The sequence below is a fragment of the Semicossyphus pulcher genome, unplaced genomic scaffold, assembly GCF_022749685.1.
Source record: "Semicossyphus pulcher isolate SPU_LCO1_2020_fin unplaced genomic scaffold, fSemPul1.0.p SCAF_6, whole genome shotgun sequence".
Classification (NCBI taxonomy): domain Eukaryota; kingdom Metazoa; phylum Chordata; class Actinopteri; order Labriformes; family Labridae; genus Semicossyphus; species Semicossyphus pulcher.
The window spans coordinates 16,551,058-16,565,390 of NW_027211737.1; the positions used below are offsets into that span (position 1 = coordinate 16,551,058).

The 14,333-nt window shown below is 39.1% G+C and overlaps 1 protein-coding gene across 3 annotated transcripts in view; it reads left to right on the top strand.

Annotated features, from left to right (window-relative positions):
* pdlim5a (PDZ and LIM domain 5a) overlaps positions 1-8,064 on the top strand; it is a 60,990-nt gene extending 52,926 nt beyond the window's left edge. For all 3 annotated transcript variants that reach the window (XM_069682928.1, XM_069682926.1, XM_069682927.1), the window contains 5 exons: positions 675-876; positions 3,303-3,483; positions 5,688-5,808; positions 6,117-6,232; positions 6,385-8,064. In XM_069682928.1, the coding sequence (XP_069539029.1) occupies positions 675-876; positions 3,303-3,483; positions 5,688-5,808; positions 6,117-6,232; positions 6,385-6,474 (710 nt within the window). In that variant the 3' untranslated portion in view covers positions 6,475-8,064. The remainder of the gene's footprint in view (positions 1-674; positions 877-3,302; positions 3,484-5,687; positions 5,809-6,116; positions 6,233-6,384) is intronic.
* Positions 8,065-14,333: the final 6,269 nt, after the last annotated feature.

The window sequence follows — 14,333 nt, forward strand, 5'->3', positions numbered from 1 at the left end:
GACATCATATGGAGCCAGAGACTGCGCGGTAGAGATCGGCGAGTGAAGCGGCCGTAGCCACTTCCGCTAACCCAGACACACACTTAACTTCTCAATCACACTCAATCATCAATTTGACAGCAACAAATAACTAATTAAAAATAAACTTGTCAGAAAAATGAACACTTGGACGTAAATCAGCACGATAATAACTAACTATAATGACAGAAACCATGTTTGAGAAGATGTATTTGACGTGTATTTTGATTTTATAGTTTGACTCATGTCCCATCTGTTAACATGGAGGAGGCGGGCTTTATCACCTATACTGCAGCCAGTCAGCAGGGGGCGCCCGAAATGTTTTGGCTTCACTTTTAGGGAGCTGTCGTGTCGTCCATCTTTTTATACAGTCTATGGTTTGGTCATGTGTGGAGTGAAAGATTCTGGGAAGATTGATGTGGTGAATCCACGGTTGTGACAGCAGTAGTCGGCCAGCTGCATGCGCCCCATGACACCTGCTGTGTGTATAGGCAGAGAGGGTAGAGGTTAAATAACTTAAACACCTGGGAAGAAAACACAGACGCGCACATGCATACACATCTTTTGTCATGCAATAAGCACTCCTTATTGTTTTCCATCTGTTGGTTTTTCCAAGTGAACCAAAATAGTTTTTGTCACTCTTCCATCCACTGCAGGATTTGGTCGACAGACTGGTTTGATCACTCCGTCTTTTGGTATGAAGGGTAATGGAAGTGCCAGTGTCCCGAGGGGTCCTGTCCCAGCCCGACCTTTACCTCAGCCACACCCTAAAGATGAGGACACACTGGTCCAGATGGCAGAACACATCCCTGCTGGAACTCGCACACCCATGTGTGCCCACTGCAACATGGTCATCAGGTGAGGGTCAAATATGGTGTCCAATAAGATAAAGTTAAGAATAGTTCCCTGTAGGAACTGTCTGTATGGATTTTTGTATGAAAAAAGCTGACCTTGAATTATTTTATCTGGGAGTTGAGAGACATACCCTGATCAGATATAACTCCCGGATTCCTGATGTTGTTGCTGGATGCCAGGGTGATAACATCTAGGGCAGTTATATCATTAGAAAATATATATCTCTTAGGTGTTGAAAATTGCTGGTCATCCAGGTCTTTATGTCCTCAAGGCATGCTTCAAGTTTAGTTAACTTATTGATTTGATATGGCTTCAATGGTATCATCTGCATAACAATGACGTGTTTTGAGTTCTTCCTGATTATATTACCTAGAAGAAGCATATATAAGGTGAATGGAAATGGTCCAAGCACTGAACCTTGGGGATCTCCATGACTAACTTTGCCATGCACGTTGGACTTATCATTAACTAGAAAAACTTGGATCTATCTGATAAATGGGATTCAAACCAGCTTAATGCATTTTTCTAGTTTTTCTACTCCCTGGAACAGGATATGATGGTCAGTTGTGTCAAATGCAACACAAAGATCTAACAGAACAAAAGAGAGACGTCGTGTGTCAGCAATAAGGAGATCATTTGTAACTTTCACCGGTGTCATCTCAGTTCTATGGCAGCAACTAAGAAAGAAAACAGTGCACACGCAAGATGTTTAGTTCCATCACATCATACTTGAATACTGCCTGTATATGGATAATCAAAAAAGGTGCAATCTCTTCTACCTGGCTGCACAGACATACTTTTGTACTCAAGCAAATGAAGTTAGTAAAGGAAAATACGTCTTCTTAATTATTCAGTATTCCAGTAAGCCACTTCAAATAATTAACTTGAAACCATCACAGGTAAATAATCTGTATATGAAACTGTAGAAGTGTAGAAACTGTAGAACAAAGATCTGACTGTAGTGTAGATAAGGGTAGGGGGGATTTAGTTGCACTTCCATAGGTCAAACTAGATGTAGTAGATGCACTGATGAAAAAAACGTGAAAGACAATATTTTTTTCACTTTTTGAAAGGATTCTTTTAAAACATTTTGTACTAAAATTTTAATACAGGTTTTGTCTTCTCTTTCCCCCTTGTATACGTACAGACAGTAGCCTATCACTATGGCTCCTTCCTCTTCTTTCCTCCAGTCTACCTCCTCTCTTCTAGTCCAGTAGCTGACATGCCATAACCCGAGGTTTATCGTCCAACTTGTGTCTCCTTACATTACATAGCACCAAGGATAGAATAGCTCACATGCTAATGGATGCCAATCTTGGGCCTTTATCAGAGAAAGCTCAGATAAGCACAGCTATTGTGTAGAGTAAATTATTCTCTGTTGTTTCCCCACTTAACTTTATCACCAGGGGACAGAGCCAAGGTGCCGAATGAGGGTAAGCAGAGGGTGATGGTCACAGTAGAACTTGAGAGACGCACTTGATTTATAAAATGTAGCTTAAACAACACTTAGTGACCTGAAAGGAATTATTACTGAAACAATGAATGATTAGTTGATAGAAATGTAATCAAAACAAATCTGGAACCTATTGGCAGAAATGGATTAAATATTTATAAGCAGTTTTCATGAGTGTGTAATTACTGCCAGGTTTCTCAGCCATCTTTCTACAGCCCAGGGTGGACAAACCAAACACTGATTCTATTGACAGCTTTTTGCCTTTTCGTGAGGTTAGCAAGTTTCACCTTCACAATTTGAAGGGTAGGCTGAGAGGTTATCAGCTGGTTGCAATCTACAACATCACCCCTAGATGCCACTAAATCCTACACACTGCTCCTATAAAGAAGAAAAGCTACACTCTGACAGGTCTCAACCTTTTAGATACTTTGGACTTTAGCACTCATCACTTAAAACCAGCAATTTTGACTATCGGACATTTCCTATTCCAAAATATAGTTAACAAAGAATAACTTATAGTATAGATACATTATTGTATCTAATGGCTTTTGACTCCTACTGTACATGTCCTTTAAAATATTGCTTGTTTTTTGTTTTCAGTTTTTAGGGTTAATTGTATGAAACATACATTCCATACATCACATTGTACATAGACTTAATTTGTTTGAAGACTAAATTGTACAAAACATGTAAATGTTATGAGTACAATCACTGAACATTTGAAAAATATACCAGAAGATATGAGAAATGAAATTAGAGTTGTTGAATATAATTATTCTCCTGGGAAAACTTAAATTCATATGCTTAGTTACAATAAGAAAACACGTAGAAGTTGAGCAGAATTGAGAAACACGTTATTATTCAATCATTTCGTTAGTCATTGTTTGCCAATTTGCCCTTCAGATCCTCCTTGTAGACGTGGCAATGAGTTGTTCATTTCCTGTTGTGCTTTTGTCTCTCCTTTGTTATTTTTCAGAGGGCCCTTTCTGGTAGCAATGGGCAAATCATGGCATAAGGAGGAATTTAACTGTGCTCACTGCCGTACATCCCTGGCAGATACAGGCTTTGTGGAAGAACAAGGATTTGTTTACTGTGAACACTGCTATGAGGAGTTCTTCGCTCCAACATGCAGCCGCTGCCAGGCCAAGATTCTGGGGGTGAGTTGGTGTGAAGTGGAATTGAGCATTCGGATATGTGTGTGTGTGTGTGTTTGTGTACAGCGGTAAGAGCAGCTCTGTTTTGTGATATTTCTTAGAATGCACTGTATTATACTTTGTATGCATTCGATTTTCTGCAATGCAAAGGATTATGAAGATGACAACTTACACTACGTTAAAGGGAAGGATGCCATCCTCAGTGTGTGAAGTTGGCCTTTTTCACTCAGTACAGCTGGCCTTGACATTGTGTGTGTGGCTGTTGTTTTGTAAAATCCACCACCTGTTGTTTGGAGACCAAAGGCGATAGTCCTCCCCAATGGCATTCAGTGCAAACCCAACACACATACCAATGTCTGAATGTTTAAGGCTTGTACGTCTTCTGTTTTGTATTGTTTTTTGCACTTTTTCAACAATAACTCACTCAGTTTTAATGCTTAGGAAAAAAAGATTTTTCTATGAAAGACTCGCTTTCAGCAGCTACATACTGTTCACTATTTTCCAGCTGAAGGTTAAGTGAGCAATTGGATTCATAAATGTGTATAACAGCCAACAATGTATGAACATGATTACATGTAGCAGCTCCAGCCTTGGAAAATGAGATAATTTTCACTTAAAGACATTAATAAAACTCCCTACATTTCAAACAGTGTTAAAATTAAGTGTTTGGCCTAACTAAAATTGGCCATATAAGTAATTTATGTGCCTACAAGGCTCCACTACTATGGGATCTGTTTCCTCATACGTTCCTTTGTGCCTCCATTCTTGTCTAGCCGCTGACACATGTAACCCAAATGTTATCTTTCACCGACATTGCTTGCTTTTAATGTTGATACGTCTGCTTTAAGCCTGTAATATACATTAATTGCTGCCAAGCCAGGAAAAATATTACACTGTATTCAGATTATCTCAGCTACTTGTTGTTGTTTTAAATTTGAAACTGAATAGTAAGGGGCATAAAATTGACACAATGTCAATGTCCCCAGTTAAAAGTTTGCTGCATTTGAGCCACACTTTAACTTCTGACCTCAAACATGCATACAAGATGCAAACACAGACAACCAATGTAGGCGAGCTCTAGGTTTAGTAAACTTCTATAGTGACCACCTCTGAAACTCGGGAATGTGCTGCATGTTCTGGTGTTAGAAGAATTAGGCTTAGAGGCCCAGAGCCCGCAGGTGTAGCATGAACCCCGAGTGCCAGGAAGCGGAGATCTCTGCTCTGGCCACCACTCTGACATTCATCCCTCACGTGTTCTAACCTCTTTAGCCTCAATCCCTTTCAACCCTCTATTTCTCACACATCTTCAACCAGCTTACTGCTTCTTATTAACCTGTTTTCTCACTCCCTCTCCTCTAATCCTTCATTTTACTCCGGCCCACCAACTTTCCATTGATTCCCTGTCCGGTCCTGTTCTCACAGTTTAAGGGTGGGAAAGAAAGCAGTTTGTCTGTTTTAAGCCGGGTCATGTGGCCCCATAAGAAAAAATGTCATATTTAAATTTGACATCAGAATAGACTGTAGGAAAGGCTGTGCATTTGTGTAAAACAGATTTAAGCTGAAAATATACAAGCAGATTTTTAACCACTAAAAATTGGTGTTCCACAAGGATCAATTCTGGGTCCTGTCTTATTCACAATTTATAGTAATAATATTGTTTCTTTAATAACTGACTGTTATGTCCATCTTCATGCCTTACTGGGCAATTACCATCTTATCTAACATCTTTGCTGAACTGGACCAAGGGATTCTACCAAATAGCTCTACTTGCTATATTATGCTTCAAATCCTGCAAGCTTCTGAAAATCCAACTTCAGTTTTTGTGCCCCAAGAAATTGAACTATTTACACCACATTCTCAAGAACAGCACTCTCATTTCATGTAGACAAATCAAGACAATGATCCAGAACCACTTTACCTTAGTATGCAAATGTTTTTACTCAGTATTGTCCTTTTCTGAATAATTTTATTTCGGCTTTTACTGAATGTTAACATAATTGCAATGACTGACTTAATCAAACTTTAAAAAGCTATGGTTACTAGAATTTGTTGACAAATAACATGTACAACTGTGTTACAAATATTGCCCCCAACAAACCAGGTAACATGCTAGCATCTCTTAAAAAGTCACTGTACTCCTCCAACCTGAAAGTGCTTCTAACTGTATGATGCCTCAAACTAACCACAATGTTCTCATTTGTACCTAGGAGGTGATAAATGCCCTCAAACAGACGTGGCATGTGTACTGCTTTCTCTGCGCTTCCTGTCAGCAGCCAATCAGAAACAACACCTTCCACCTGGAGGATGGAGAACCCTTTTGTGAACAAGGTTAGTGAGTGAAGAAGACTCTGAACAATGTTCTGGTTGGAAGAATTGACATTGGATAGTGCTAATGAATGATATCTCAGACTAGCAGACTAAACACACAAAAGTCAGTGAATGAAAAGTCAAGAGAAGTTATTTAAAAGAAATGGCTTTTATATAAGAAAGAATGTTAAGGTGTAATGAAAACCCTTTGCCCTCTCCTGCATGCAGTTTATCTACCACACCTTCTGTGTCACCTACTACAATATGATTGGGTCTTGCCATTATGTTGTTCGTTTAACGTATGACATGTTGCTTTCTCCACAAAAAAGACTTCTACAACTTGTTTGGGACTGGATGCCATGGCTGTGAATTCCCCATCGAGGCTGGAGACAAGTTCCTGGAGGCCCTTGGTTACACCTGGCATGACACCTGCTTTGTCTGTGCTGTAAGTGAAGACTTCACAATATATTCACTGTGTAATCAACCGAGATACTCGTTCACATCTGACCCGCATGCCTGCAAAATGAGGGTCTGTGTGTGAGTCTTGACAACTCTAGTTATGTAACCTTTCTGTGCTTGTGTGGTTGTTTTCCTCAGGTGTGCTGCACCACCCTGGAAGGTCAGACCTTCTTCTCCAAGAGAGACAAGCCTCTTTGCAAGAAACATGCTCACACACTGAAAATATGAATCCTGAGAATTCTCTCACAATTTTCTAGACATACCTTTTTTTTTTGTTGGAGGCATGGGAGCCCTGTTAATAGTAGTACGTTCAAACAACAGTAGAACTCAAGCAATACTCGTACAGGCATAGTGGTGGCTCTTGCAGGTCAGGATAAGGGGAACACTGCCATGTATGCTAAATTTAATCCATCTTAAAACATGTGATGTTTTCTATATTTACTTTAAAAAGATAATTTTTCCTGATTTTCTGGATTTTATTACCTCAAGCATCAAAAAGTAATAGTTTTACTACCAAATGGGGCAGTTTATGTGAACTACCAAGGCAGAAATGTAATAATATATGAGTTTAGGATCCTAGTCTTTATTTCTTAATCTAGAGTTGAACTTGGTAATGTATTAAATCACACAACACTTATTTGACAGAGCCAGAGTTGTGTGAAAATATATAGTCATATGCATACTATATTAAAACAAAGAGAAAAGGATGTTGGACAATTACTTTTTAAGCAGGCTTTTATTTGTGTTTGTGTTAATGTTGGTGTGGCTGTAATCTAATTTTACCAGTCTGACCAGCTGCTACTTAGACATGTTCAAAAGAACATAAGCCATTAAATTGTCTGTTTCAAATTTATTATATTTTATTTTTTTGTTCTTTGCTGTAGAAATATGGCAAAACTAGATTATATACAGCAATCAAAATATCTGGATGTGTATTGAAGGATTTCAAGTCATACTTTTCAGTTTGTAAAAGCTGTTGCCTTTGATCAGTGTTTGGAGTTATATGAACTCTTTTTGTATTTTAAATTTGATTATGTAATTTGTTTTATTTTATCTGTCACATAAAAAGACAAACATTGTCAAAAATGTTATTGGTTTCAAAACAAAAGGTCACATTTAATAATATGAATGTGGAACAGTGAAGCACTTGAGGAGGACAGATGTGGCCCTAAATATAAAATTAAATATATTAATATACGTAACAATTTAAACATACATAACAACATAGTAATGCCCATTATATGTACACGTATGCAGTACTATAAATTTGGATTATGTTGAACAATTATTCCATTAATTTCTGGCAGATTCTGTCCTCCATAGGCTTCATAACAGTGAGTAGCTTTTTCTGGCCTGGCCTGCAGTAAGGAAGGTCAAACATGGAAACTATAATCCTTGTGTAGTAAACTGTATATTTTATTTTGTTTATAGAGGGGAGACATGTCTTATCTGATGATATGTGTTTAATTGTTTGGGCCACTGGGATTTTGCTTTACAGTGAGCTGTGCAGGGAATGTATGGGGGATAGTTTCTTCAGTGTTTTTAGTATCTGAGTTGACCTACCATCCAAATGTATTGATTTGATATTTACTTTTCATTATGGCTGAGGGGTATATGTGGTCTTTTTTGTTTTGTTTTCCAAACACCAGAACAAATTGAAACAAAACATTATTTTTATTTTACTTAACAATTTTACTGTATGGGACATAAGTGGGTTTGTACTGTGTACCGTGGTATACATTGTTACTTGATGATTAGTTGGCACTTAAAGAACTATTAAAAGTGACCTGAGTTGTCTAATAAATGATGAGCTTTTAAACCCCCAAGAGAAATATCCTTTGTTTCTCTGTTTGCTTTCTTTTCTGTCAGTGTAACACTATCTTAGCATATTAAACTTCCTGTATTATTACTTGAGAAAGCACATGGCAGTACAGACGAGTCCGACCTAAGCAGTGTGAAATTCAGATTTTAACGCGTGTCTCCACCACGCTGAGAAAGGTCAAAGGAGTCAGAGATAGATAGATAGAGAGAGGTGAAGTGGATACTGTGAGACAGGAGAGCTGCAGAAGGAGCCGTATGTGGTAGGAAAACATTGAACTTTAAACTTTCCACGAGAAGCTGTTCTGCCGTTAAATATGCTGACGTGCGGGATCTTCATGTTTTTTTCGGTACAAGATAATGTATTTTGGTTAGCAGAAAGGGCGGGACATCGTGACCGCAGCTCCACCAGCATATCTCTCCTGTGCAGTCTTTGGCTCCTAAAAATGTAACCAGCCAAAGATGGCAGGGCCCGGGTATTTTGGTTTAAAATTTGTATAATGAGAGTAGATGAAGACACAATATCCATCATCAGTCATAGATTATTGAATCGATAACCCACAAATAACTTGAGAAAGGCTATGAAATGCTTTAAGTTTCAGTCTAATACAGTGATTACCAAAGAAACAACAATTCTTCTCTTAACACAGAAGACCTTTTTGCCCATTGTGTTTTCTTTGACTTCCATACTAATTAATTATTATTAGTGATAAACACAGTCACCTGGGTATTTTTTATTAATTCATCTTTATTAGACACGAAGAAGGAGCGTGGCTCGTGGAATCCATTCACAGTATGACTTCCCTCAGTCACCTCTCTCAGCAAATACACGCCTTGATCCGTGGCATTAATCACCCCTCATACCGCCGAGTGAATTTTAGAGGTGCAGAAACGAACGTGTTACCCTGTGTGTGCGTGTGTGTGTGTGTGTGTGTGGCTGCGCGCGCGAGTGCAGAGGGCGAGGGAGAGAGAGAGAGAGAGAGGTTCAGAGGGAGAAAAGCTACAACTCTAGCGAGGAGACAGACCGACTCGCATCTGCACCCGGAGTACCGAGGACAACTTTTCCTCTCCATTGAACAAGAAAGTATCCAAAGGTGAGTAAGCTTAAATTAGAGGCGTACAGTTTTCGTTGCGTATACGTGTCCAGTGTGTTTCTTTTCGCAACTGTGTGCCATCACCTTGGAAAGTTTGACAGGCGTTGCCCGTTGTTGTTTGCTAGGTGTTGACAGTGTGCTGCACGTGCGATTGGCTTGTTTACAGGAGGCTGCTCGAGACAGAGTAAAGTTAGCTTGCTGCGTAGATGCTGCGACACTTATGTTAATAAGAGAGAAAAGTTTAAGAGAAAAGAGTTCGTAAAGTTTGGCCATATCTTGATACCAGCGTCTTTTTTTTTTTTTTTTAGCGCAGAGTCATGTTTGCCTTCAGGTGTGACCTTGTTTCCAGCTAATATCTACAATTAGTGCTTAGCTAAAACTGAACTTGAGTATCCGCACACCCACTCTGTCTTATCTAGCAAGAAAGTATAGCCTACTAATACTAAAATACAGTTAATATTCTAGGACCACAACATTTGTCATTAGCTCAGACAACCGAACATATGTTTTTTGTCTCTTATAAACATTCACATTTTAGGGCATAGTGAAACATGATGCTATTGTATGCATCTGGAAAATGTCTCAAAAGGGAGCTAGTATAACTCTTAAGATCTGTTTTCATGTAGTGATTAATTTTTGGGGGCCAAGATGTCTGTTGTTTTTTGTGAATGTGGGGGTAAAGTAAGTATGTGCTGTTTGGTACAACATAAGAACAGCATTGCTAACTAGACATAAACATAAAACTAAAACTCTTTTATGCTTTGATGCCAAAGAAAGACTTGTTGCTGATAAAACTACATCATCAGGGATACAAAGAAAGTTTTTTAAATGACTCACATGATTAATGTGATGACTAGTTTACAAGGATGACAAAATGTGAATCTTTTTCACCAGTTTTTGCAGATTTGGAGAACAACAGCTGGATGTGTTACTCAGTTAAAGATGTAACGTCACACATTGCAACCCTTGACTACTGCTGACATTTGGAACACTTTAACTTCCCAAAACTTTCATCCAACTATTTTGAATGAATAATTTGTAGAGAAACCTAGTTACAAGAAAACGTTTACATGAAAGGTATACATCCAGTGCTTTCTTATGAGTTCTGTAAAGATATTAACACTGACACCTCCTATAATCCCATATTTCCAGCAGTCCTCCAATCACTTTACTCTGTTGACTTCCTTTGTATAGCTTTTTTTGCATATGGAGGAAAGGATATTGTAGTAGCAATGACCTTTTAGTTTTTGAGACTTGATAAAATGAGCCGCTTTCTTCAAGGGCTTGGAAAGCATAGGAAAAATAAAATGAACCTCAACACAGCCTCCAGCGCTGAGTAACCTACAGCCCAGTATTCCCCATAGACCCCACTTATATACACACAGGCATGCACACAGTATTCAACTCTCCCTCCGAGTCCAGTAACCAGGTCCAGGTGTTTGTCAGTGTGGGTTATGACAAGAGTATATCTGTAAGTGTGCGTATGTGTGCATATGAGTGGTATGCATGTATAAATGTATATCCAGATGGCATAATACCGTGGCTCCAGAATCTTACCTCACCTCATCTGAGGGGTCTGGGGGCAGAAACACCAGGGACCCATGCAGGAAAACACTCAGCAAAAATGAATGAGAAAAGCAGAGGTCCAGATGTGAGTGTGTGTGTGTGAGTATGTGTGTAATGTTTTTCTTGTTTGTCAATCTTGTAAGTGCATGCAGTTGTTGAGGCTTCACTTGGAGCAGCAATCTTATTTAGGTCAGGACCACATCACGCAAATCTGTGAAACAGCCACATTCTCAATTGGCTGTGTAATTGAGTTTCACATAGCAGCTGTAAACAGAAAACTTCCCTCATTTTCTTTCTTGTGTTTGTGTTTGTGTGTGTGTGTAAGAGAGAAGGAGTGAGGGTAGTTGAAACACTTAACAGCTTCAGACACCTCGTGATGTGAGACAAAGTGCCTGACACTGAAAATTTAGATCACACCACTCGAGCCTAATCTGTGGGCCAAGAATAGCAGATTTGCTGAAAAACAAACTCAATTTCTGTCTGTCTGGAGAGAAGATAAGTGGAGCACAGAGGAAAAGGCTGATAGAATATAGTCAAAGGGGAAGATTTACATACACAATGGCCCTATGGAAGAACATTCAGTCTATAAAGTCACGTAGATTCTGTTTAGTTTATTCAAAGTGAGGTCGAAGTGAAAATGAGAAACACCTTTCAGTTAGAACAAAAACAAAACAATTAACAGTATCATCATCTGATATAGTGTGTTGACTGCCTGCCAGTTCCCACTGCCTCTCATTAATCACCTCAGAGGAATCTTACTTAGAAAAATGTAAATGCCTTAAGCACTTGAAACCTATCACTGTATTTCTGGCAGGTAAACCAATCTAAAGAAATGCATTATACAATGCAGAACGATAAGCAAGACATCAAAGCAAAGGTGTGGAAAAGAGTATGCAATTGTTCACATGAACCTGACGACAGTTTCTCTAATATCCAATTTCCTCAGGTCAGAGATGGAGTTGATTACAATCAAAAAGAGATAAGAGCCCAGAGCCTGAGGCCTTCTTCTCGAAGATATACCTCTCTTTCTTAATTACAGTGTCAATGTGATTTATAGAAACTTGCCACTTGCCTATTTATGTTGCCTTCATTTTGAAACAGTGCTGGAAACTTGAGCTGTAAGAGTTGTGACCATAAAAAGTCCCAATATGATCTTGGTCAGGTCCCTTTCTTAATCAGCATGGAAAACCCACATTTCTTTAGATGTGGCTACACAGTTTTGTACTTTGGCAGTCGTAACAAGTTTTTTTGAGAGTTTGGACACTTACTTGATGGAGGATTAAGCTGGTTCAAACTGAGACCCAAGAAAGCAAATATGGCAGCTAATGAAATGGGTGGACTGAAAGTACATAAAGGTTAAAGGCAAGTCCAAAAACTTAGTAATTGTAACAGAATTTGTATTGATTGTGTTAGTTGTACATGGATGTTGCTTGTTCACTAATTCATTATTTTCTACACTGTAGTGCTCGCCAAGTCTTATGGGATGCAAACTGTACCAGTTGTGCCAGTTAGCAATAGTACAATCACAGTGCAGTTTTTCTGATCTTGAAATAGTGATTATCGTAGTGTTTTAGTTTACGTTGTCCATGTCATACTGTTGACAATGACGCATGTTGCTGCAAGATTTCTGCCAGCCTCGGCTGTACAGGAAGAAGTTAAAGAACAGGAATAAAATTGGAAACATGCTTCACTCCCAATGTAATGGTTAGTTACATTATATGTATCCATGCATAAGGGACAAATACTTTTTCATTTTGAATATGAATTGTACAAAACCACACACAATGTGGGTGAGTCAGCTTTATTCAAATGTTCAGACGCTCTGTGTTTATCACAAGACAAACAGCCAAGGTTGGATAACAGAAGACAACATTTAAGGCGACACTTGAGGCCAAGAAAGAACTCCACTGTCTGCCAGACAGACGGGCTCTCTGGCTCTCACATGTTAGCAGAAGTCGGGTTGGATTTGTCCAGATTTATGGAGGGCAGATGTGGGCAGGTGAATTATTATTTTCCTCACTCACATTTTCCTTAAGGTAAATACCATTCCTCCTAATCTCTCAGTGCTGTGAGCTTCTCAACATTGTGTACTTTACCTTGACAAAAGGCTCTGTCAGCCGTCAGAAGCTCAAGAAATTCAAACATGAATATCCTTTTATATTTCCTCTATCCTACAGTTATGTGTGAGTGAGATCTTTGTCTTCACACACATGGATCCCATCGGGTTTCCCTCTGTTGTCCTCTGAAGCTGGGATGAGTTAAACATTTGACCTTTTTTTACGTTTGAAATTATGATCTATTGTCTGTGTGGCTTTTGATATGATCAAACAAGTATGCAATGAGACAAGCATTGGCACAAAACCCAAACATATTTTCTACTGCACATCACACACGCTACTCATACTGTGCGTTATGAGTTACAGCCTTATATAGTTTTTTTATTTAACCTTTTTTTAACCAGAAGTAGAGTCTCAGTTAGATTAATAATTGCTTTTTCAAGAGTGTCCTGGCCAAGACTTTAAAATGCGTCTAGTTAAACCAGAAGATTAAAATAACTTTGCAGTTGATTTAAAGCAGAGGGAGCAGCGTACTTGAATTTTCCAGTTTAGTGTGATGGACTATCCTGAGATGTGTGCTTAAGAGAGAGCTAAACTAATGAGGACTCACGGAAGCTGCAGTAGTGTGCATGTGTGAATTTGTTTCTACAGGCAGGTAAGATGATAAAGTTCAGATTTCTTTCTTTTTGGTCAAAGGCAGAAGTGCCTGCATGTAAGTCATGTGTTAATGTGAGTGTTCATACATGAAGTAGGCACAGGTGTTATGACGATTATGATAATTGTGTCTGTGATGAGCAGAGAATTTGCATTTGCTGCATTATAGCTAATGGGAGAGAGTGACTAAATTTGTGTGTAATTGCGTTAGTGTATAGGGGGTATAATACAGGTAGCATGCATTTATCTTCACGTCTGTCTTATCATTTCAGAGCCAGATCTTGCTGCCCCACAGTCCCATTATCCTAATCTTCAGCTCCATTACGCTCCTGCTCACCCTCAGGGTGGACATTCAAACACACAACCTCTCCTGATCTCATGATGGAGTTATTCTGTCCCAGTGCTCTATAATTCACACAGGGCGCACAGTTCAGACACTCCTCCCTCGGTGTTCCCCTTCTTTTTTCCTTTGAATGATTTGGCATCAGCACCTTTTAGAAACAATACTTGAAATGTTCCAGCCCTCTGACAGTTCCAGGACCCAAAGGGAGATCATAGTAATCAGCAAATTACTATGACGAACTTTGTGGTCTTGTACTGATAGGAGCATAGCTCAATAGTATAAAACATGTTTAAATGATGATTTATAAGCCCGGGTAATAGCCGACAGAATCAGTTGAGGCCTGTGACCCACAGGGCGAATGTTAAAACATGCTACCAGCCAGCTTCTGGTCTCATTATTTGGCTGTTTTTTTCTCACCACTCTACCAGTCACACAGGTCAAACAGCTCAGCCACTCCCCGTTAGTTTCCTTACTCTTTGTTGTTTTGGTCTCTGCACCCTTTTTTAAACCGTTTACATCTGTCATTGTCTCCAATCACCAACTAGTTTTTGGTGT